Genomic DNA, 25956 nt, shown 5'->3' on the forward strand with positions numbered 1-25956 from the left:
CCACTTTCGTATGTGTAAGCAGTACATTGATGATTGCAATGTATAAGTATCCAATGAGCCAGCGGAATGATTTGATTTGATTTGAGGTCGGGATTATGCGGCGACCATTGTTTTTGACAGCAATTTGCATGATTTTAATTAGAATGCGAGCTTTTCGATGGCTTCTCATTCGGGTACAATACTCCTATTTAAGCACACAATGGGGAATTTTTGTGGCTACTGTTACCCATTTTTTGTGAAACTCGTTTATTGTACCTACTTTTTACTTAACTGCTCCTTACTTTTTCGAAATCTCCCCCATTGTTCTTAGCTTATTGCTTGCTGTGTAATTTTAAACTTTTTCATTTTCCCCCTCCAGCATTTGAATTCAATTTAAAGTTGAGCTCTTTGAGGATTAACCTTGAATCTGCAGTGGCTGCACATGCTACCATTTCTAATTCTATTTTCAGTTCATTAAGCGGGATTTTCAGCACGTTATTTACGCTGCACAGTTCCGAGTAACTCTGGAAAAGCAGTTGGCACAATTCCCGACTATAAGTGCTTGACGACGTGCTGACATCACCATTTCCCTTCTCCCCGCTTCCACATTTCCGCGTTTCTCACCTCCCTTCCCTTTTCCCAGAGATTCATCTCATTTAACTTTGCCAAGTGGCATTTGCCGGGGAAAACGGCTCTATGTTGCTCCATGTGTTGCAATTAGTTTGTCTTCTTGCAGTTCAGTGGCAAGTTTTAAAGTCTTAAGTTTATTAAGTTCTTGCCCGGCACCACCTACACACTCGTGAAGTATTCAATTGCAACCAAAGTGTACTCCCACGTCTTGTAAGGACTTTCTAATATGCCAACCAGTCGAAGGAGGATCAGTTTATACATTCAAATTGAAATCAGGGAAAGTAATGCCGTTTTAGATTTACTTAAACCCGAATTTACTTTGCTTAAATTTGTATGAAACCCTATTAAGTGCAGATAAGGCACAACATTCTGTTTAAATGGTTTGGCTCTAGATTTCATTTACAGTTTATATCATTTTATTCTAAACACAATATGCTTATTAAATAGACTAAAATCTAATTAGTTACTTTGTTGTCGGAATCGAACCCGCTACACTAGGGACTGTTAATGTAGCTTATCCAAACCTAAAATGCCGAAACAAAACACAATATGTAAATTAGTGCGTCAAAAAGCAACAGCATTATAATTGCCTTTGTGCGCTGGCCTGGCAACTTAATGAAATTTTAACAAAGGTAAATGTATCTGAAAGCTTATCTTTCGGTTAATCGAAAACTCCTGAGCCCCGGGCATCGAGCAAACTACACGGAGACACGCAGGGTGGTCGCTGGAAGAAGGTGGGTGTGGCAGGCGGACATGGCCCAAACACATTTGTCAAATAACAAACAGTAAGCCAACAAACACACACACACACAACATTGCCGTGGCATTCGTTTCGTGTTCAATTGTTTGTGCTGACAGCTAAATGGAGGAGGCTCAGCCAAATTGATGCCCTGTGTCATGTGCACGGTTAAAAACTCAGCCCTTGCCTTTAGCCTTTATAGGGTCAAAAGGCGATCAGTTTTTGACCAATAACTCCTATACAATACGTGGATATGCATTAATGATTGAAGATATTATTGCATTTATTGGTCAGAGAAATGTGTGTTGACTAACATTCTCAAACGGAATTCAAATACTCAAACGACTATCGTGTAAAACTATAAGCTGATTATTTAGTGACTGTTGAAATATTTTTCCCAGCGTACACCTTCGTGCTTTTTTGGCTCTTCTGGCTTCTGCTCACCGCACAACATTGGCATGGAAATTGTTAAATTGAAATTGTCATCCACATTTCCGATGCTTGAGTTGGCTTTTTGCGCTTGGCTTTCTGATCGGACAAATCACGGATCGATGATGGCTGGCACGTCATCGCTTCTGATTTACCTTCGTCACTTAACTTGCCAGTGATTTGGCTTAAATCCTGGTTATGCCACCCCCAGAAATGACCATAATTAGTGTGCGGGCTAGCTGGTTGGGCAAACTAAAATCGATACGATTGAGCAAAATGGTAGACCGAAAATAAACACTAATTACAGGGACTTTGATTGAAGGCTAACTGGACGGTGGGGATTGCCACGTGATAGATGGGCAGATAGATGGATAGACAGGTAAACCGCTGGGATTATGATTGCTTCAACAAAATAAGCATTTAATTGAGCTGCTTAATAATTCTAATTATTGCACCGGTGGCGATGGCAACGCTAATTGGATTCCTAATTAAGCATACCGCCGGAAATCGGGCGCTGTCAGGGAAACTAAAGTTTCCAGGCCTGCAACTCGACCAATTACCGTTAACGTGGCGCTAATGGAGGTACCTTCTCCAGGGTCCAATACGTGCCACTTGAGAGGTGCATCGCGGTGGCATAACAATGACAGCGTCTCCACTGACCGTCGACCCGTAATTAAAACTCAATTATGTGGCTGCGAAGTTGACAAAGTGGCCACATCAAAGTAGATAAATTTCATTTACCGCCTGAAAGTGCAATCATTACACTTCGTAAAACTTCGCACAGCCGTTCCGTTTCGTTCACACTTGATAGGTCAAAGTGCAGATGGCAATCTACCAAAGTTTCCAATCACAAGTTGTCGCAATAATTGAGGACATCCAGCAGTTAGGGCACCAGGACCAAGGTGCTACACGTATGCGTGTGTGAGGGAATCCTGCGGCAAATGCCAACCGCATTCTCAATGAGGCATCCTCAAAACGTGTCCTGCCAGCAACAAGTTCGCCATTTCTGCGTAACGCATCGATAAAAAATATCTTATTCAAGCCGAACACTAAAGTATCAGAGATATCACATGTAGTACCCAAAAACAATAAGCGGTCAAAGTAGGTGATTTAGAAGCCTTTATAAATTTCAGGTATCTCAAATATAATGTTGTAAAAATTGCCCCACAATATAATCTGCATTGAAAATAAGCTTTCTTCATATTTAACTTACTTAATGAAGTAGGTAAACAATTTTTTTTGAATGTTTTTTGATTAGATAATGTAAAAATATTCAGCTGATTAACCAAAACTCTTTCATTTCTAGTGAGTGTATCGCAGGACCACAATTTACTGATGGAATTCGTACCCAAGTTATTTATTTTGTTGCTGTTGCTGGCCGCTTCATTCATGACGACTTCATTTACTTGACGAATGTGTCCGTGCAGGACGAAGGATCCACGCTTCTGGCTTCATTAATATTTATAAGTTGGACTCTCTAGCCGGAGCTTAGCCAAAGCCGCAATAATTCCCCCGACCACGCAATCAAAATCAACCCTCTTGGAAATTCCGATGGCTGGCTGGAGACAGCCACTTGGTCCGCTTAACATTTTCAATTTCAATCTAATCTAAATTACATGATATGCGCACAATTTGAACGCTAATGAGCAAGGAATTTGTGGTAAGATGGTGGCGGAGCAACGCTGCGTATGCGCAACATATTGCGTGTGAATTTTAATTAAAAACTTTTCTCACTTTCCAACCGAGATAATCTCTGTACCACCTCCTTTTCCTCGAAATCTCCCACTGCGAATCGGATGTCCTTTCGTGTTGGTTGCTTTCGTTGTTGTTGTTGCTTCGATTGCATCGATTTTCTGCTAACTTTGAACGGTATTTGAAAGGAGCTTAAGCTTGTTTCCTTTATTTGCGCTACCTTCGCGCGAAACCCGATTCCATGGGCAGCAAACGGGACCAGGTTGGCTAACAAATTCTTGGAGCTATTCAGCGGTTAGCGGTTGGGGTAAACAACTTCTATAATCACTGTAATGCGATCAAGCATAAAGATGGCTCTAGCTGACCGTTTATTTAGATGGCTAAACGGGTAATCCTATTTTTAGCCATGTTTATTAGAGGAAAACAGCTTCTTTCGGTAAATATAAGTATACTTAATTAGTTGCAATCTCTTACACATTTACATAACACCTGCCGAGTAAAGGGTATCTGGTAGTCGTGGAACTCGACTGACGCTCGCACCCTGATTTTTGTTGTTTTAATAACATAATTGCTGCGACTAATAAGTTAAAATATGTTGGTAGAGGATTTCAATACAGGATTTTATTTCAATAAAATTGCGCTCAGAACATTCACCATTCGTTGCATTCCGTTCGCCCTCTGACCTGCTAAGTTGGTTTTAATTTACACTTAATTACGTGCATTGCCGTGGCAAAAGTGCAACAGATTGCTTCGTGGGTGTTCCATTAATTGTCCTCTGTTGTGGCACCTACCATCCTGCCGCATCTCGCCTCTAATAACACATTACCAAGCTGCTGGTCCCGCTATTTAATGGGCTCACATGTGTCGGGAGATAGGGGCAAAAATTAACCTTTGACCTGAATGGCTATGGTATCGCGTCACTTGGCTGTGCAAACAAATTGCTTCACGTCAAAAAGTTCCATTATTCGATTATGAGCCGGTCGAATAATACATTAGTAATGCAATTAATTAGTACATAAAGAATTCTGAATTCACACCGCCATCGGCAGCAGATGATTAACTTCCATGGCAATTGTTTTGCTTAGGGCCCAACCACTTGCTTGATTCCCTTCCCTCAACTGCTCTTTTCTGGCCAAGAGCACCTGGCTGCTCTTTGGAATTCCCAGCTGCTTTCTCTTTGTTTGCCCACGCAGCCGCACCAAGCTATTCCGAAAATAAAGCAGCCGACTTGTGGACGTTGCGTATACGCAGTGTTGTCGCCGCCGTTCGTTTGGAACCACTGTTCAGTCGCTAGCTGGACGTGATGTTGGCCGGAAGAGCAGCACGGCAAACAAGTAAAGACTTAGCCAAAACAGCTGAACAGTAGCTGAGCTGAACTGAACTCCAGGCCGTAACAAGTGTGGCAGTAGCAAGGTGTTCGTGCCACTGAAACAACAAGTATCCAGCACAGTACTTTCTCTTTCGGTTAGTCGGTCGGTCGGTTGGTCGTTTGGTCGGTTTGTCCGAGTGTGTGCGTGTTGGCCACCTAAGTCCGGGTGCGTGCGTGTGTGTGCGCGCTAGCTGTGTTTTTGGATGCAAATCAAAGCGCAGCTCACCTGAAAAGTATGCTTTAAATTTTTACTATCGCCGCTCCGCGTGTGTACTTGTAACTCTGGAAAGTTTCTGTTTCTGTGTTTATTTGACTGCCGCGGCGCATTTACATAAGTGAACTTTGGCATGCGCGCGGCCTGCTGTCGCTGATGTAGATGTAACGACGTCGACGTTGGCACTGAATAATTAATGCAATCAAGCAATTTGAACCCGTTCCGCCGTGGAGTGTGCCTGGGCCAGTGCCACAACGGTTTCAACGTGACCATAATGAGAGCTCCCCGAGCTACAAGTCACTGAGTGTGCTCGAAAAGCCCAATAACACAAAGAGATAACCTGACCAAAATTCGCAAAAAGCTAAATACAACACACAAGAAGCCTGAGGAACAAGGAGGGAATACACTATATTTTTCGACAGAACTATAGCTATACTATACCATATTAACAAAAGAGAGTCCACTATATATGTACTTACTTAGTGCTAACTGACCACGCATATTCCAATCATAAATTATCGTGATAAAAATTCTTAGGCGCTGAAAGCCCATTTCAATTTTCACCCAAAAACGATAGAAGAAGAAAAGCCCCTGAAAGAGAATAGAAAGAGAGGGATATACGCTGTCTGCAGACCAACAAATTACTAATAATAATTTTTAGATTTAAACGACAACAAAAACGAGACTAACAAACATCTGCTGGCCACGCAAGAAACGTATACAAATAAATGCGGGTATATAGCAAAATGTAGACAGTTTGGCAAATATATTTCGATTAAAAAATAAACCAAATTGAACTGGACAGAGCTTTGACACGAAAACCAAATCGTTTGCCAAGTGAATTTTATGAAATTCGCCTGATTATTGCGGCAACAATAGAGATAAGATTCGCAATCAGAGGAAAAGCGTTTAAGTGAATGGGGGAAAACAGCCAACAGGTTGTCGACGGCAGATAAGGCCAACATTTTCTCGAAACTGGTAAGTTGAAATCATAGCAAAGAACGAATGAAAAATAATGAAACTGTCACTTCATTTCTACCAATTGAAAGGAAAATCTGATTCAGAAGTTTATTAAATGGTCTGCTAAGTTTTGTCAATGATTTTATGTTGCTAAAAGCTTTGCTATCCACTAATAAAGGAGATTAAGCTTTGAAAACTTGATTGAAAATGAATTTGTGTTTCTGTGATAGCTTAAGTTTTGCCAAAGTTAAATAGCTCTTAAAGAAACTACGGCAAGTTTTGAATAAACTAAATAATTTCTTTAGCAAAGTAAAGTTTGACAAAAATCATTATAAAATAAAATGGTCATTTGGCTACTTTCAAAGCAATTTCCTTAATTGTATATATTTTGTGTTGGCAGAGTGCATTTAAAATTCTCTTTAAGTTTACTCACCTCGCAATGCCGAAATCTTTATCCATTAATTAAGTGCAGTTACTTACAGCTGAGAAATGTGATTAAAGCAAAGCTATGCAGTTAAGAAATTAAAGTGTCATGGGTGACTTTCTTCACTCCTTCAACTGCGTCGCTTTTTGCAAAGGTCCTGCGCACGGCTGCCCGAATCCTCCATCCATTATCCACGTAATCCCACTCGTCACGAGATCCCATCCGTCAAATCCCATTCCCGCCCAGCAGCAACATGTAAATGCTCCTGTAGTTCCGGAACATATGTGTGCGAAATGAAAAGATCCCGAGGAGTAAACTGTAAACTGTAAAAATACTGACCATGTCGCAAAGTGCCATAAACAATTTTACAACATTTTTGCTGTCATAAGATTAAATGTGCATAAGCTGGAGGAGGAGCGGCAAGGACAAGAAGAGCGCACTCCTCCGCAAGAGGATGAAAAAAAAAAATGGAAAGTGGTAGGGAAAAAAAAAGGAGAAAGCTGTAGGAAAAGCTGGGCAATAGAGCACTGCGATGGGCGTAAGCGAAACAAAAGCAATAACTATAAAACAAACACGACAATTCGCTTCAACTTTGGGGCTACAAAAAATGGCTGAACACACACAGACAGAGGCAAACCGACTTTATGTGAAGAAAGAAAACAACGCTGAAGAACAACGGAGACTCACAGATACGAATGCACAGGGGGAAAACTGAATGATTTAAATTACGCAATAAAAGTATTGCTTTAAGAATGCTCCCCTCTGATATACAGCAAGATAGATTAAACAATGTAAACTTCAAAATATTTAAGATTTGGAAACTCCTTTAATTTGTATTGAAACGATTTATGTTTTTCTCTGTAGTATGTCTTGCATCGCCTTGGATTTTCTCACTTTAAGAACCCCAATACAATTCCAGCACTTTTATTCGCTGTGTACACATACACATGCCCATATGCATTCATTCTGAGCTCCTTTTTTATGGCCGCTGGCGGTGGGTGTTCGTTGGTATGGTTTTGTTGAGGGTCGACTGGGCTATAAAGGTATGCAGCAGGCAGCAGACGACAGCATCCAATTACAAAGTGAACATTTCGAGACTTGTTGGTTTGACTCCCGCCTTTACGCTCGGGCGGCATATGTATCTCGGTTTCCCTCCATGTTGACCTTAACATTTATTTCATCTGTTCTCTTCACGGCTTTGTATGGCAGCCTTAAAGTGACTTTCAAGTTTTTGGTACCGCCGTTGCTGTCGCTGACCTGATTCTGATTTCTTCTTTAGTTGCGTGAAAACGAGACCACCGAAAACACCGGGACCATTCCAAAATGAAAACATTTTACGGGGTAGCCCCCACGGAGAGTGGTGTTATCCGGGGGTCCTTGGGGGAATAATGAGGCACGCGACCGTGCCCACTTGAGCACGTTCTACATGAACTGCTGGCCCAGCCGGCAATGGTGATGATGGCATGCTAATAACGTCCAACGACCACCTTGCTGAATGGCCAAAATACAAATAAAAAAAGAAAACAAAAACGCTAAAAAACTGAGAGAACGACCAACATGTTTCGCCACGCTTTAGCATTTGTGCATGGCCTGTCATTTTAACATTATTCCCGCGAAAATCCCCCGATGGCTATCGATGCGGTCCTGCTGCTATTTGACTCCGGGACTTTCCCCATAATTCCGAGGGCCAACAAGTGTCCGCTTCAATGTTTGGGCAGCTGTGTGAAATTTAATTAGATTTACGACGGCTTTGTCCATCAAACACTGCCCGCTCACCCGTGGCGTATACGCAATGTCGCCATGCTGAGTGGTGGAGCACACACACAGGAAGCAATCACCTGCTGACCAACAAAGAGCACATTGTCCCCGCCTTTTGTGCCATGATTTTTGGACACTTTGTATGCCACCCCGACATGTGTCAGGTGGGTTTAGTTCCAGCTTGGCTTTTGGTTCCTTTCAAAAAAAAAAAAAAAAGTAGGAAGGAAGAATGGAGAATGGAAAAAGGAAGCTCTGAAATGGCAGCACGTCCTTTGAGCCGTGTGACGTGTGGCAATCACAAGGCAGCTCAATAAAGGACGAATCGAATTTGTAGGCTGAGGCTGCAGTCGCGCATTGACTATCAAAAGCACCAATTTTGAGTGATCTCCTTGGCGGGCCTTCGGTTTTATTGTCTACTCATTTTTCGCCAGTTTCCCATCCACTTTTGATTAACTGCCAGGATGGCTAAGGAAAAATTATGAGTTTCGCTCATGCCGGGAGAATAAACAAACATATTTTCACAGTAGAGTATTTATTGACAAAGGAAGCCGAAGTGGTATATGGTTTTCCCAGAGGAGGAAAATATTTGCTAAGGTTTGGCATAGTCTCGAATTTTTGATTACCTATAAGTATCAACTAATGTGAACTTCGTGAGATTTTATTTATTTATTTTATTGTATTCTTTTTATAGCTAGAAAGTTAAGTCTAAGGCCAATAGAAATTTTAATCTGCATGCCTAATCTGCAGAGCAAATATATACCAAAAATATTATTATTATGGAATTCATGATGAAACAAAGGCATTTGGCCAAGTGGCGGACCAAAATGGCAGGCAGAAAAGGGCCGTTAAGGAAATTGCAAAGTTAATAAAAGAGTAGTCGTTGAGGCTTTGCGGTTGGCGTTTAGCTTTAAACGCGTCATTAACTGCTTAAATAGCAACATGTGCGCCAGCGAGGCGGTGAGTGTATTCATTATCACCTGTCCGTCCGGGACGCACACAGACAAAGCGAATGTGATACCCGGGAGGGATGTGCAGGCGCTCCCACTCCCGGCAGGATGCTGACATCGCACAACGTTGCTCTAAGTGCTTCATCTTGTCTGAATAACATTTGGGGCAGGACCTAAGTAGGAACAGAAGCATTTACCTCATTTCCATTCCCCCAGCTCTTGGCTCCCAGCTCCCAGCTCCAAGCTCCAAGCTCTCGGCTCTCGGCTCCCAGCTCCATTTCCCATTTCCCCCCAAGAAATGAGCTGGCGCATTTATGGCAGCCATTTTCGGGACGAACAACTGGCATTTAGTGCCCCGCCAGAATTCCTGCCTTCATACGTATTTAATGAACTTTGTATTCTCGTTTCAAGCTCACCTAAATAGCTCCTGTTCGCTTCGGCTTTGGTTACCTGGCCCATCTGCCATCCCCGGAGCTTATTTATGATTGCCTCTGCAAGGGGAAAATGCATATTTACGAGGCTGCCTATTTCGGGCGGGCTGCCTTTGCATTTCAGAGCGTTTTCTGGCACTTTATTGATCCAAGTCCCTGAGTTATGGATGTACACTAGACTCTGTGAACCTGCCAACAATAAACTTAATAACTCATTTTGCATGCTAAACGTATAAATTTCTTTTTCTGCTACCTTTTGTCTGTCTAATATTTTATATACTCGGTTTCAAAAGTAACTACATTTAATAACCACAAAAATGTTGCACAAATTAGTTGTTAAGGTGAAGTTAAGTCGTTAACTGGTTGGCTAATGAGTTTCACTGCCATTATACTGCATTTTAGATGTACCAAAAAGGGATATATTTGCTAAGAAGAAAACACGTTAGTCTCTGTATATTCGTTACCGAACGGAATAAGGAAAAAGAGCTTATTTTTAAATTATAGCAGATATTGCTAAGCCAATGCTTGCTTAAACATCCTACTTTGTCCAAAATCCCTTAAGCTGTCTATTCACAATTATAATAAATCCCAATTATACTTCCTTGAATTGGCTTGTACACACAAAATACATACAAGCATGCCCAAAGAAAAGGAGGTTTATTGAAATTTATTATGAAACAATTATTCAAAGCAAACACGCTTGAGTATTGCAAAAAGAACAGGAGTTTATTGACTGATAAAAGTTTGTCCATCAACTGTCGGCAAAATCAAAGCGCCGCTAGAGATTTACTTTGAAATTTGAAATAATGAAACCGAGCTGATTCGTGATGAATTTGCAAAACATTTGCGTTTGCGAGTTGCCACTCATAATTAGAATATATTTTTTAATGATTTCTCAGCTGTCATTTGGGGCGTCAAGGTCGTATCGATTTGGCAGTCCTCAGAAGTCGTCGACTGTTTTACCTTCGAGTTGGTATCCGTTTCCTAGGAACGGTGCGAAAGCATTTTCCGTTTTTCCGCCACTCTGCAGGTTGACAACTTTTCATGTTTTCAATTGAATTGCCTTCATCACGCGGCTCTTATCGGCTCGAATTCAAGTTTTGGTAGCCATGTGATTTTTCCAAAAAATTTTACTTTGCCTTTTCGTGGTATGTGTACATATATAGTAAGTATATTTTTTCATTGCTGTGCTCCGTTACTCTTGTTACGGTCGTTAGCCCCCGGGGGCGGGTCTTCGGGCTGGGGGGCGTGGCACTTGAGCTTAGCCTACTCAACAACGATTTGCAAGAAACATTTCAAAATGTCAGCCGCACAGCTACGAAATGAATGCCGGGCAAACGTTAAACTTTTTGCACCAGTTAAGCTCAAATTTCTTAGCCCAGTTCTCAGTTCTGGGCCAAAAAGTCGACTTTTCTGCCATTAGCCATCGTCTGTGATTGATTGACTAATGCCGCAATTTGCCTGTCTCCCACCGATGTTTACATTCACAATCTATTCTGCTGTTTACGCGCAAGCCAAACATTTATTTTTTAATGCGCTAACCATGGAAATGGATTAATTTTATTTGGAATTCCGTTTGATTTATTTGATTTATAGCAGCCGAAGAGAACATAAAAGGAATTTTCGTAAACCAATATTGAAGGCTGAGGTCAATTCAAATCGATTTGATAAACAATAACATTTTTATGTTTTATGTACACCTATTGTTTGTCTTGCTGGGGTTTTGCGTAGTTTGCTGAAGCGGAAACTGCGTCAATCAATGCAGCTTACCCCGTTTTTCCTACACTACCATCGTAAGTGAAGCGTTTTCAACGCCTAATGAGCCGTGACTATAACCGCTTTTTTTTTGCTCCTAAAAAGTAAGCACACAAACAATAAAATGCAAGTGCAAAATTACTCAAAATGTCAAAATGTCGAGTCATTTAAAGGGCAGCCCCACATTCAACCCCTTTTGCAGCCCCATTCTGCTGCGAGAAAACTAACAAAGTGCTCTAATCGAGCCAAGGGGCAATTGCTTGTGCTGCTGCTGCTGCAACTGCACTTTCCACCTCCGCAACCGTGCCCCCAAAAACCCGCTTTCTAGATGTTCTCATCGTGCACTGGAAAAGAATGCAAATTTATACAAGAAATAATTTGAAATTATGAAATGTGAAAGCTATCGGCACACACGGATAGGCCGAATTATCTGTTCTAAAACTAGCCGCTCAGATATTAAACACATTTCTAGTTGCTGACGTTTCCTTGCAGAGACTAATTTCATTTTTCCGGAAAGGGGTTTTCCGCTTTAATTACTTAATTTTTGTTGCTTTATTGCGTGTATATTGCCCCACAAAATAGATATAAATCACTCGTGCATATCGTAAATGTTGTTAGAAAATGACAAACAAGAAGAGAAGATGAAAACCCCCATTAAGATCTGATTGAATATTAATATTTTATTCGCTATATTTCTTTCTGTGTACGGCTTAGAAGGCAGAAGCTGCGAGGGGCGTAGGGCAGTGGGCGTGGCTCCGTGTTGACGCATGTTGACTATGCCTTTGAATGGCTGCCGTGGTTGCCAGTGGGTAATTTGCAATGCAGAAAAACCAACAGGGCGCTAAAAAGAAGAGTGTTTTTGGGGGGAGGTGGAGTTGGTCAATGGGGGCAACATAAATATTCAGCGAGAAACGTCATATTTACATTTAGTCTAGGCTGATAATCCGGGACCGTGGGAAGTCCCTTTGGGTGGTGCTGGCTGGGTTCCCCTGGCCACAATCGGTTATCTGCCCCCGGCTGACACTTGTCCGTCATTCATTCGGCTGCTTATCGCAGCAGCTCAAATAAAAAGTCCCCAATCTGCGACTCGTTTGTCTGGGACTGAGCTATAAAAGCCTCGCCATCTCAACGCTCAAAGCATCAATCAATTCCCGCCACCGAGCTAAGATGCAACTTAATCTTGGAGCGATTTTTCTGGCCCTGCTGGGTCTGATGGCCACGGCTACATCGGTGCTGGCAGAGCCTCATCGTCACCAGGGACCCATTTTCGATACGAGGCCGTCGCCCTTCAATCCTAACCAACCCAGGCCGGGTCCAATTTATTGAATTGTCAGTGGGAAATTCACACTGCTGATGTCGTTAACACATTGACCAAATTAATACAATTAAAGCAAAACTGAACTTCAAAGCTTGTCATTGGGTAATTAAATTATTTCCACGCTGAAGGGGGCCAAAAGGCACAGGTAACTGGAGGGCAATCAGCAATCGCAGTTTCACTGAACCAGAATTATGAGTTAGCTGCAATTGAAATTGTACCTCGCTGATTGTTCGGCGTTTAAGGCTTCTTCAATGGTATTCAATCCATAAATAATAATGGCAACTGTGATTGAGCCAACATTGGAATGCAAAGCACTCGAATGCAATTTAATTTGCATTTTGCATCTGCTTGGCTCGCGGGGCGTATGAGTAATCACGGTTGCCATCGATTGCCATTCTCTGTAGTATACTACACTTGCGCATGTATATTTAGATGCGAATAAAAATTGAGTACGCGCAAACATTTCAATGAGCTTCACACACAAAAACGACAATTTCTTCCTCACACTCTCCGCTGTTTCTGTCTATTTTCAGCTGCGATCCAAGAAAAGCGCTAAGAAAAACACTTGCAAAAATTAGCAGCAGCAGCTGATGGACGAATGGGCGGTTGGCGGCGTTCGGTGCGGGAGGCCGTTCCATCTATAAATAGTCTTTGAACACTTTCTGCGCGTGACAGCTGTGACAGCGGCCATGACGTCATTGGCTGGATGAGCCACGTCACGGATGCGGTATAAACTGGTCTGGCTAAGGCCAATGAAAGCATATCGCGCATACGCCCCGTTGACCCACGGCAAACAAAAGCGCTGTGAGTGTTTCCCAATTGAAGCGCTAGACAAACAGCAGCGCCATGGCAGCGCTATGATATTATTAACAGCGGCGGCAACATGCGTACAGCCAGGCAGCCGTAGCAGCAGCATCATTGAAAGAAGCAAATCCAACAGCAACAGGAGCAACATCTGCAGCAGCAGCAACCGCACAACTAGCAGCAGCATCAACAGCAGCATCAGCAGCAGCAGCAGCATCAGCAACATCAGTAGAGCAGCCATGAGAATCGCGAGAAAGCACAGCAAAAAGAAAGAGCGGCGGAACACAAACAAGAATTGTCAAAATATTTAAATGCTTACAGCTGCTCGAGTCTCAGTCTAAATTCGTCGACGATCGGTCGTAGTTCCTGTTGTTGTTATTATTATTTATGTTGTGTGTGTTGTTGTGTGCCAGCGACATATGAATAAAAATTGCAAAAAATAATGGAAGTGCAACTGAAACGACTCGAAACGAGCCACAAAGTCTAGTATCGTACCGTACCGAAACGAAACCAAACTTAACCAAAAACCGAAAGTCAACCCAACGCACCACATTCATGTGCCACACATATGTAAACCCAGTGAATCGAACAAACAACAGTGCGTGTGTTGTGTAAACAAACAAATATTTGTGTTACATTCAAATTTAAAGGGAATATAGAAATGTCAACCCAACGAACCGATACGAATACAACTTAGCTGCAGATTCTCAAAACGGTGAGTTGGATTCCCTGTCAATGGTGTACATAAAATTCGAATTCATTATGAGCTCTTTGTTTCTGCGAATTCTTGCATTTAAATTGAGGTTTTGTTTTGATTTCAGTACTTTTGAAATATTTCTATTGGGATTTGTTATTTGGTTTTAGCAAAATTAGGGGTATTGCATTTCTATTTTAAATTGTTTGTGTTCGTGATTTTAAGGCTTTTTATATTGAATATTGAAATGGATATTTGTATTTATGTTTTTTAATTAGCATTTTTTTATAGATAGATTAACAATAAGTGGTTTATCCTGATTGGTATCTGAGCCACATTAATATGATTAAAGTGCGAGTTTTTAATACGTTAACATAGCTATATGTAGGTATTATACCTGGCGATATGAACAGAAACAGAATTTAATTACCCTAATGTAGATTCCATCCCCAAAATTTGTTCATGTCCCGAAAATGACGGTCTGCTCTTCAGTCAGCCTGTGCATGTCAGACTGAATTTCAATTCGTGTGGGGACTGGAGCCCATACCCATCGGAGGCCCAACCCTCGCCGCCTGGTTTTGCTGCTCGGGTAACTCTGCATGGGGCCCACGTTGCGAATACGCAATTTGTGTTGAAGCTGATCCGTATTGCGCCAGCCTCTTCCAACGCTTTTCTCATAAATTGAGTTTACTCTTTTCGACAGCTTTGTTTGCCTTGCTTTCGCAGCACACCCCCATCTTATTCATCTAATTTCCTTTTGCATAAGTATCACATGTCTATGCTACCTGTATCATTGTGTCTTTGTGTATTTTTTGCGCCTGCCTTTGATGGTTATGCCCATTTGGATGTGTGCGGGAATTATGGCGAATTATGGCCCACACAAATCAGCACAAAACTTTATTGTTCGTCATGTTTTCTCAGCTGGAGTGCAAAATTCCTGGGAGAAATGAGATTGATTGAGCCATTACATGAATGACCTTCCTTCTGATTGGCAGTGAAGTTAAAGGCAGCTTGTTAATTGGACTAATGGCGAATGCGAAATTTGTATCTGCACGTTGTATAGTTATCATCTTAAAGCAAACTGAATAACTTTTGGGATTGGCTGAATTCATATAAATGTGCATGCAAATGCACTTTGTTGTATTCATTTTGAAAATCAAATAAGCATGCGAAATTTTTCTTTAGCATCCCAATTATTCAGTAGATTTTCCTTGACCTTTGCTTTAGATTTCTTGTTTTCCGTTTCTGTTGAACGTCTTTAGGAATTTATGTTATGTGCATTCTCATAGCTAGGCAAATAACTACGCATATGCACTTTTTTAGTTTTTGTGTTTTTTATCTTCTTTTTAAAAGAAGTTAAAAAGGAGAAAAGGAAGTATCGACTTTTATTTGGAAGTGCGAAACTGTATAACATTGCTATATCTACTCGTATCCTGCTCAGAAATATATAGACTGTTTCATACTTTTCTTCAAGTCTAGTATACCCTCTGCGAATAAGAAGTATAATGATGTGAATTTTTCGAGCGCAAAAGCCCTTTACCAACCTCCGCACTGAGCGTCTTATTTTTGTAGCAATCCCAGTAACCTTTTCAGAGAATATATTCTTAGCGAGCCAAATATTTATTTATATGCGTTTAGATTTAATTAGAAAAATAAAATGAAAGCGAAGAGCGTTTTGCCAGCCCCACGGCTTGAGGTGGAATTCAAAGGCAGGGTCAAAGGCACCCAAGCAAGTTGCCTTGATCTTAGCATGTTCTCGTATTTTCATAGCAAGTTGCAAGGAATTTGGTTAATTTGTATTCTCATAGCAGACGGCGAATACCTCGGCGTGCAGAGCCACAATAATACATTTGTGTATATGTTTATACGCTTCGAAATATAAATACATATGTGCCCCGTCTTCTGGGCTCACTGCCATGTAATTATGTATGTCGCTGGCCGAGAAGAGCAAGTGCATCGCATGGGCGCCTTCACATTGCTCCTCCTCGATGTTTTCCTTCCTTTTTTTCCTTGCCGTTTCTGTTTCTGTTTTCGTGTACCGCCTTGACAATGCACTTGAGTCAAGTTTGCTTCCTCTAGTTGGCCGGCTTTTCCTGGGCATTCTCAGCATATTAGCATCTCGGCATCTTGGGATTTCTTGCCAATGTGCAGCTAGCCAAAACGAGGGGTTTGTCTGCTTGATTATTTATAACAATTTGTTTGCCGCTGGCTTCCTCGTTCTGATAAGCGAACTGCCATTGCTCTTCGGGCTTCATTGTTTTCTGTAGTTAATTAATTTCAATAGAAGCAGTTGCCATTTGCCCTTTCATGGGCTGCTGTTTGTGCATTTTTGCAAAATTACTTTCGGTTGGCTTTTTCTGCTCGTCGTTGGAAAGGCTTTTAAAATGCCAGTCGTAGCCGGAGGAGGAAACGAGGAAATTCCCGGATCCCTCGGCTTTTACAACTTTTAGCTGGAGATGGGACAACTTTCTCTTTGCCCGCCCACTTTCACTTACTCCCCCTCTCAACCGGTTTGATTGATCAATGTTGACAGATTTAACGAGCTGGTAAAGTGCAGCAAAACAATTCAATTATGTGTGTGTGTGTGTGTGCGGGGTTGGGGGTGAAAGTTGGGGATGAAAAGGAAATATTTGCGTACCCCGTCGGATAGTGTCATCGGCAGAGTGACTGCTCCTCCTTTTTGTGCCACCCACCTCCAACACCACATCCTCCTCCGCCTGTGCAACCTTCGAGGCCCCACCGTCATGGCATTAAATATGGGGAATTATTCATGCGACCGCCCCTATCTGGCAGCTAATAAATAATTCACATTGAATTAAATTGCGTGATTTCTTTTCGGCTCGCCTTGCCACAAGCTGTGTAGCCCCCCATTTATGAAATGCAATTTCTGTCTTGGCTTTAGCTTTTCCTCATACTTGTTCGTGCCCCGCCGTGTGCCACCCCCTCCCCGTCGGCCCATCGCATCGCATTCTTGTTGTAAGTTTTCTTTTCGGGTTTTCCTCATTTTCACATACGCACACGCAAGGCCGCCCCGTACGCGATATATGAATTTAATCTCCCCCGATTTCCCGTGCCGTTGTGCGCGTAATGCGATTTTAATGCCGGCCAAGGACCCGCCCTCTCAGATTTCGTGGGTGAATATTATTGGGTCAGTATCCATTATATATCAATTATGCAAATGGTACATTTTAAAACACGAGCTTTAGTCAGACGAGATGCCTAAGATGGGAATTAAAATTAAAATGAAAATGCTCTCGCAAAAGATACTTAAGCCCAAAAGCAATGCGAAATGTGCTTTAAATGTTTACTCAACATAGCAACAAAAATCCATTAAGCAATATAAGTATACATACGACTTGATTAACAATAAAGATGCCATTCACATATAAATTTTAATTTAAATTTTTGTGGAAACTACCTAACTTAACATTTGCCAATGTCTGATTAAAGTATCTTACAGCTCTTTCATAGTTTCCAATATTGCTAATATCATGGCCAGAAATCCCGTGACATATTCTGCAATTGGAATACCCATAAACTTTGCCTGGGAGGACAAGACAATGGCACGCTATAATCACTCATCCAGTTAATTCTGATCCGATAATTAAAGCGGCGTGTAACCATCGGTTATCATGAATATTTAATGCAAATTTAATTGATATGGGCCCATCGATTGGCCAATAAAATGGCATAATAATAAGCCTTGCATGTGGCGAGCCAGTTATTCGCCCACCGCCCACAAACCCACAAGTGGCTTAGACACGCACAAACTTAGTGGGTGGTGGGTTGGTGGTTTCACCAACTTTCAGCTCGGGCTGTCATTGCCAATTCCTGTTAATTTGTGTTTGAGCACCACCCTCTGAACAGTGAGCGATTGTTTTACTTCAAGTTAAACTAAAGTAGTGTTATTACACAGAAATGGATTATAGCTTTCAAGTTCCTTTGCTTCTTATTTAAGATTTAAGGGAAATAGCTACGGTATAACTTATGTATTTCTTTTAACAAAACAAAGAAAGATTTTTAATAAGGGCAATATTAGTCATATCCTATATTAGTAAAAAAAATAGGTGCCTATTGTACAGTTGGCACCCTGACAATTTGCCACCTGGCCCCCGAGATCATTGGGCCGTGGCCTTGCTCTTGGCCGTGCAAACCTGGCGAGAAATTTGCCCACGGTCAAACTTTGTTTACCAACTTAGAGAGAAGGAGTGGCCAAAGTTTGACCCAAATTCTGGCCCTCGAGTGGTAACTTCTGTTCTTCCAGGGAAACGGAACAATTTAATGAGCAAAACGACTCGCATGAATGAGCGACCAGCAGAAAGGAATATTTTTAATGAGGCACAAGCTGAGCTCTGTTTGGTTTTTGCGGCCAAACTTTTTTGTTTCGTGTTCTAAAACGCAGCATTCCGTAATTACGACTAATTAATCATTGACTTGATTTGTTCTTTCTTCTCGTTTTAGCATCGTCTTTAAGTATCGACAACATGCAGCGATCCAAATGACAGCACGTCCCCGAGAATTAAACTAAACTTGAACTCACTTTGTGATATACCCGACTAGCAGAAAGTACGTTAAGCCCTAGTTGTAAACGAACCTAGATACTCTCTATATTGTTTTGGTAACTTAAAGCACTTTAGTTAGACAACCCAAAAAAGACAGACAGCTGACAGCACTGCTAACTGAGAACCCTAAAAAGACAGGAGCTCGAATAAGACCCAACTAGACCGAACCCACCGAACCCTGATTAGAGTTATCCCCAAGAATCCCCCAGAAACCAAGAGACAATCCCAATAAAGCCAACAGCTGAGATCCACTTAGCGCTGTGCCACCATGCCACATGGGGACAGTGAGGAATGTACGTAATATATCCCGCCGATGAGCTCATCTTGATGACCTATGGTTTCTTTGCGCCACGTGTGAAACCACGACCCTCACTCGACTGCCTGCCCGAGCCGCTCGTGCCCATCGAGTATCCAGCCAGAGCCACCAACTCCAGTAACCTCGCCGGCCACAACACCAACAAAGTCCCAACTAACGCCGCCGTCCACTTCGAGGCCATCACTCCGCCCATTGCCATCCAGCCAGCAACCGCTCCGGCAGCACTAGCCTCTTTCTACCCAGGATCTCCGCCAGCCTCACCGCCGTTCACCTACCCGGGATCACCTGTTGCCTCGAACTTCTTTAACTTCGAGGAGGCAGCACCGCCACCGGCTTTTCAGTGCCAATCTCAGAGCCTGCCGCCCACGCCAACCCGTCGCACATCGCGCGCCTCGTTAACTCACTCTAATAACTCCAATCTTTCGCACCAGGGCTCCACGAAGAGGAGCAGCCTACGGAGGAACCCTCAGCGGCCGCCTGCTGCGTCCATGTATAATGATTATAATGATGCCAGCCAGATGCAGGGGAGCAGTGCCACTGGACCAGGACGAGCACCATTCCAGCGCAGCAGCGCAGCTATCGATCAGGATTCGGCAGCAGGAGGAGCACTAGAACACTATGGGGACACTCTCCGCTCACGCAGCCCCAGCATCTTTCTGGAACCACCCACGCCGGATCCAACGCACGCCCACTTCGGACCGGGATGGGGTCGACCAATGTCGCCTATGGATCTGCCGCCGGAAAGATCGTCGGCCAGCGCATCCGGCAGCAAATCGCCCACCGGAAAGTCGCGTCTGCGGCCCAAGCTCCATCTTCCGCTGGGGCGATTGGGCCGCTCCAGCTCCTCGGACACGAGGGAGAGCAACAGACTGCGCGAGGATGTGCATGTGCACGTCGAGAATCCCGTCTTCAGCAGCGAGAATCTGCGCCAGAACAACTTCGATGCATTCTTCGAGGCCCGCGAGCCGGTCATCAAGCTTCATCCGAAGACCCCTCACACGGCTCCAGCGGATGGCAGTGGGAGGGGTTACTCGCCGCCTCTGGAGAACTATGCGGGTGTTTACGATTCACCAAGGACGAGGAGTCCGGCGGGCAAGGGCGGCGCAAGCGGTGGCGGCCTTTTCGCGCGATCACCGCGTGAGGATCGGGAAAGGATGGCCGGCGCAAGGTCACGGAGTGCGGATCAGTGCGACGGAGCGGTGGGCGGACAAGCCAGTGGTGCGGCGGCCAGGGGATCCAACTCGGCGGGCGGCGGCGGCGGAGGCGGGGCCAGTTCTGGCGGAACGCCTTCCAAAGGTGACAGGTGCCTTCCAAGTCTTCTCTTGCACCTGCTAATCGAATCGTTTACAGTTGTTTGCCGCGCGTCTCGTAGAAACAACCTCGAGTTGATCGCCATAACATGCAGCATATGGGGGTGTTCCGGAATTCACTTTCAAGTAGTCTGATGGGATTCAATTTGAGTTGGAAATCTCTTCATCATATCATCTCTGAACTTTCCAAGCAAATAAAATTCCATCAAGATTTGGGAATGTGAAAAATCTGGAACTCCTTTTTAGTTTAAAGCAACTTTTCATTCGCAGTTTGGAGTTATGTTATAGTTTGAGAATGCCTTTAAACAACGCATCTAAATAGAGTATCCTTGGATTAGAATCTTTAATAACATTTAGAGTGACTGATAAGTTTAGTTTTCATGTGTCCGATTTAAATTTAAATACATCGTACCTTGATTTCGGTTTAATATTGAAGCCATATGGTATAATAGAGTTGTTTATTAACTTATACTGCTAGTAAGCGAAATACTTAGAGTGATTGTGTTTATTGTTCAGCCCTTTTCTGCCCTTGAACCTTTCAATTAGCCGCATTACGAACTCGTTCAATTCCTGCACACTAAGACCACAATCCTCATAATGGACTCTCAGATTTCTAGTTCGCAGTTTTTCCAAGGATACTCAACCTTTGGCCCTGCCAATGCTCGCAAACCCATCCTTGTGCCGTCCTCGCTTAGTTAAGCTTGGTTAACTTTTGGTACTAAACACACACAAAGGCGAAAGGCGAACTTAAAGTGCTTAGGATGCTTGACTTTTCGCCCGCCCATTTCCCATTTCCCATCTGCATATCCATCGTGCCACCTTATCGCTTGAGTGGGGTCCACAGCTGCTCCTCGCATGCATAATTGGATTACCTGTGCCCGTGGATGCAACTGCGAGTGCAACTGGAGCTACAACTGAGTTGCGTGCCTGGAGCGCATTCTCCAAATGCAGGCACGCACATAATTCCTTTGGAAAACTAGTAAGAGCTGGAGTGGGAGTAGGGGCAGGAGCAAAAGCAAAAGGAGCAGCACATCCAGCTGAGACTGGCGTTCCGAAATGAATGTCAGCTTAGCAGCGCGTGAAGTGTAATCAACAACAGCGATAACGACATCCTTGCAGCTGGCACGTGAGCTCGAACCGGCCGAGATCCTGCTAAACCACCGGCAACAGCACCATCACCAGCACCACCAACAGTACAACCACCCACTGGAATTCATTTCAAAGTTCACAGCGCGGCAAATTTGATGACCAGCGGCAAAGTAAATCAAGAGCTACGTGATCGCTGGAAATCTCGGACACGCCCTGTTTATTCCGGCAATGTTACTTCAAATTGGACGGGGCCAAAAGGATGCGACAGCCGAGCATTTCATGCAGCCGAGTCCTTTAATAATTTCTAAAGCACACTTTCGTGGGCGATCCGCTGCAGCTCCTACATATTTCATTGGGCCAACCAGTCGGACAGTAATTGAGCCTCGTGTGAGCGTGTCCAAACAAACACGACAGACACTTTGGACAGTGGGTTTGGACGTGGTTAGAAGGGGTCGAGTGTTGGAGTGCGGAGTCCGGGTGAAACAATCACCAGACATACCAAACAAACGGACCCCCGAGTCTTTTTAGCTGCGAATGTGTTCTAACGAAATCTCGACTCTCGCCGCGGCAATGAAATTACGCTTCATTTATTGATTGAATTTTAAATGAGGGGACTTCCATCTGCCCCGACTTTTACTTTGGCGCCCAACATCAGAGCAGAAGGAACCAAAGACCAGCAAGTCAGAGGAACCTACATACAGTTGTGCTTAAAGATATAGGACTAAAAAGCATCACAGCTCATTTTTATTGGGGTTAAATCGAGATGGTACAATAGCACTTAAAGTAAAACCTTTTTAGAACCCATGGTTTAATAAATACAAAATTAAAATTTTTTATAATTAAATGACCAATAATTAAGCTAATCATTTTTTACAGCTTAGTATTCAAGGGTTGAACCACCATTTTGCCCGCTGTTGTTTGAGTCCTTTTGTTGACTTTGGTAATGGGGCTCGGGTTTAAGGAGCTGTCTTGGACTGAAATACTCGAATTTCCGACTTGGCGCAAAGCGAAAATAGGAGCGATAGAAAAAGTGAAAGACCGTGGGGGGCAAATGGGGAGCTGCCTCCACTCATTATTTATGCATAAATACAAAAGGCAGCGATCTGTTTGATTGGCCAGGGGGTGCGGGAATGGAGGGCCCGACTTGTGTATTTACTATGGCGTGGCCAAAATAATTCCTGACATTGCCTGACGGATACTTTACTCCAACCACGAAATCAAATCACATTTCGTTTGGAAATTCTCATTTGTTTGCTTTCAATTCGGTTCGTTTTGTTTGGAATTTACGCTGCGTTCTGTTTGTTTTTCTTATTTAATTGTTTGGTTTTACGAGTTGATTAATTTTTGGTTTTGAGTAAAAAATGGATTACATTTGTTGTAAGTGCAGTGAGTGATAACGATATTGTCATCGGCAGGTTCTTCGGTAAAATCTTCAAGTGGTCGAAGAAGTCGTAGGAGGAGGATCTTCGGGTGGAGGGGACCACGAGGTGGTTCCCTTAGCCCCCAGGGCGGCAGCATGGCGTCCTACAACGGCGTGCTCAAGGATTACAGTCACAGCAGTTTGAACGAGGCTTTCAAATCCCAGAACAATGTCAACTTTAAGTTAATTAAAACAGGTGAGCTAAACCAGAAGCCAATATATTTCCAACTCCTATCCCATACCGCCACATGGGAGTACACGTGTCGTGTGCCAGACTTTCACACCTGACACGCTCGCCAGGTGGCACAAAAAAGTGACAAACAGCGGGCGTGGGTTGCGCCCTGAAAGGGAAAACAAAAAGCAATTTATGTGGCAGCATTTTATTTGATAAGTTTCCGTACTCGCTTTTATGGCTTATTGATTTCGATTGTCGATTGTCTTTGTCGGTTCGTCAGATTGAGACATAAATCAGTTCAGGCAGAGCCTCTTCAGCCAGCAAAGCCTCGTAAATTCGCTATCCCAACTATGAGTATGTTTACCCAACGAACAACATCCCCTGACACAGCTGCAACTTTTCGACATAACTTTGACTTTGAATTACGGCGCTGTCGGAGAAAGTTGTCCCAGCGGATGGCACCTTTGGCACTGGCGAACAGCAGAGTTTCCAGTAGTTCTGTGTAGCCTCTAAAGTTTTTAATAACATTTTTGCTGTGAACTGCATGTGAAATCAGAGAAGTTGGAATAAAAAATTATTGATTAAATTAAAGTTGCCTACAACAGCGTCAGAAACTTTTCAGTTTCAACACATTTGACAACCTGTTGCCGTGACGCTATAATCGCGTATCTTGCAGGCCATAAAACGATTGGACCATTAACTGGCAGCTTAAGTGGCTAAAAGCCGAACATCCATATTCATATATGCCTGAGTAATCGTAAATGTGATGGATTATCCAACAGACAGTCACTCCTTTTAAAGGGGCTGACTTTTTGTGCTTTACTGCACATAAACTGGCTGCTTTTGTTACAGGCAAAACAAAATATGGCAAATGCGAAAAAACCATACCCGTAAAAAGTTTTTAAAACATTTAAATGGTTCAAAAGTAAATATATAAATACATTTTATTGTCTAAGGTATTTTGTGCTCACTTTTTGAGCGCTGCCTTGGGAGAAAAACACAAAGACTTCAGCCGGAAGTGCCCACCTCTCCCCTGTTGGCATATCCGTTTCCGGTGTTTTCATTGTGTCTAATGCACTTTGTGGCTCGTCATAAAGCGTGACTGCCTCTTAGTTTTATTTGACCTTAAGGCTCACTCAACCTAATTCAATTACAGTATCCGATTTCTCCGAAACACTATCCCGTCTGTACGAGGAACACGCAACTGCCCTCCAAGTTGCGGTGTCCAATTATCGCAAGAAGAATGCCGAATTACGCAAAGAAAGGTAAGTGGCCCAAACGCTTTTCCCAGCCAAATTCAGTTGCCAAAAACCTAACCGAGTGGCGTGCAGACCCGCCTGCCACTTGGCCATCTTTCAGGCATGGGAAACATTCCTGCAGGAGGTCGAAACCGATTCACAGGCCTGCAACGACGTGGCCAGCGTCCTTTCCCGCCAGGTGAGAGTCCCTTAAATTAAGGTTTTCGTCGAAAAAGTTGCCGAAACCGAAATGGGTTAATGGCATTATCGTGTCGCGTTAAATATTCAGTTACCTTCACTGAAAATAGAACTATACGTACGTGGCTGTTGTGCACTTGCCCTAAAAGATTTTTAATTAACTTAATGCGGGAATTCATTGATTTACTTTCTCATTGAAACAATAGCCAGATTTATACTAATAATAATATATGATAATTTTATTTGTACCCGTTACCACATCGATCGGATGGGCTAGCCACATGTGTGTTTGTGGCCTTGAGGCAGCACAAAAAATAAAATTCCCAATTTGCATTATAAAAGGCAGACTCTAATTATGGTTAATTAGTGGGGGCGTGGCGCTGCGGGGCCCTGGGAAATGACATGTGTTTTTCGAGTGCCGAATAATGTTGTTTTGCCGCGGCGTTTGCTTTGTTTTATTTGGCTTACACATTTAATTTTCATTTTTCACGATGATTTGCCCTTTTTTTCATTCCGTTGAACTGGCAGGGGACTAAAAAGATATGCCATACATAATTTATTTACCCCTTTCTTCAGGTGTCGCGACCAATGCTGGATAAATCCTTTCATCGCAAAGTTCAAAGCCGTAAAATATTTACACACAGGGAGTCTTTTGAGACTATTATCGCAAAGACTGAAGAGAAGCTGTCAAAGGTGAGTTTAATTAACAAAAAAAAAAAAAAAAAAAACGTAGATTAACACGAGTTCTGATGGTCTTGAAGTCCCAAAAGGAATCTTGCCGAACAGGAATTTAAGATGCCTTAAAATTCTGTTCGAGCAGAAAATATCGCATACGCAGTGTGGGCCGGTCCAATTGCCCGTCAAATGCTCTGTCCATTGTGCGTGTGCCAATTTACCCTTTTCTGTGATTACCCATAAATTGACCACCCAACCCTTGGGTCCCTTTACCCCCTTCCTTTTGTCGGTTGCCATTACCATTGCCATTGCCATTCTCCCCCCGTCCACAGTGCCGTGTGGACTACAAGCAGTGCCACCTGGCCCACCGACAGAATCCCAGCCAGCACTCGCTCACCGAATACATCGACGCCCATAATGCGTACGTGCAGCAGCTGCATGCCACAAATGGAATGCTGGAGGCCTACCACACGGACACCCTGCCCCAGCAGATGCAGGAGCTGGAGGAGATCCACAACGACCTGGTCGCCATTGTGTCCGACTCGCTGATGCAGGGCGCAGAAGTAATTGCCGGCAAGGTGAGTGCCCCGCCGACCAGTGATTTATCACTGCAGCAGGTGGTTGTCGCACCCCATAAACATGGTATAGTGTGGTAGTGGTAGTGGCCCAGTGGCACCTCGAATTCGAGTTAATTTCTGCAGCACCTTTTGTTTCCTGGACAGTAATTTGTACGCGAATATTATAATTGCGCGTGGTAGCAATTTGCCCTGGTAATTTGCCTAATGCGTGGGCAGGTCCTGCCTGATGATTGTGACACTTTTTTTTTACCG

The 25956-nt window shown here is 43.3% G+C and overlaps 2 protein-coding genes across 2 annotated transcripts in view; both read left to right on the plus strand.

Annotated features, from left to right (window-relative positions):
* Positions 1 to 12451: 12451 nt before the first annotated feature.
* On the plus strand, positions 12452 to 12735 carry LOC6734614 (metchnikowin). Its single transcript, XM_002081586.4, has one exon. The coding sequence runs from the start codon at positions 12495 to 12497 to the stop codon at positions 12651 to 12653; it is 159 nt and encodes a 52-aa protein (XP_002081622.1). The 5' UTR covers positions 12452 to 12494; the 3' UTR covers positions 12654 to 12735.
* A 6815-nt stretch (positions 12736 to 19550) lies between these two features.
* The window catches only part of LOC6734616, a 55678-nt gene continuing 49272 nt past the window's right edge, over positions 19551 to 25956 (plus strand). The window contains 6 exon segments of the mRNA XM_016168146.3: positions 19551 to 20324; positions 22836 to 23036; positions 24172 to 24280; positions 24347 to 24452; positions 25028 to 25144; positions 25459 to 25704. Of these exon segments, the coding sequence (XP_016027765.3) occupies positions 19640 to 20324; positions 22836 to 23036; positions 24172 to 24280; positions 24347 to 24452; positions 25028 to 25144; positions 25459 to 25704 (1464 nt within the window). The 5' untranslated portion in view covers positions 19551 to 19639.

The sequence above is a fragment of the Drosophila simulans genome, chromosome 2R (assembly GCF_016746395.2).
Source record: "Drosophila simulans strain w501 chromosome 2R, Prin_Dsim_3.1, whole genome shotgun sequence".
Lineage (NCBI taxonomy): Eukaryota > Metazoa > Arthropoda > Insecta > Diptera > Drosophilidae > Drosophila > Drosophila simulans.

Bases quoted from the DNA above. Each gene is read 5' to 3' on its own strand.
- LOC6734614 (XM_002081586.4), top strand. From the start codon at position 12,495: ATGCAACTTAATCTTGGAGCGATTTTTCTGGCCCTGCTGGGTCTGATG.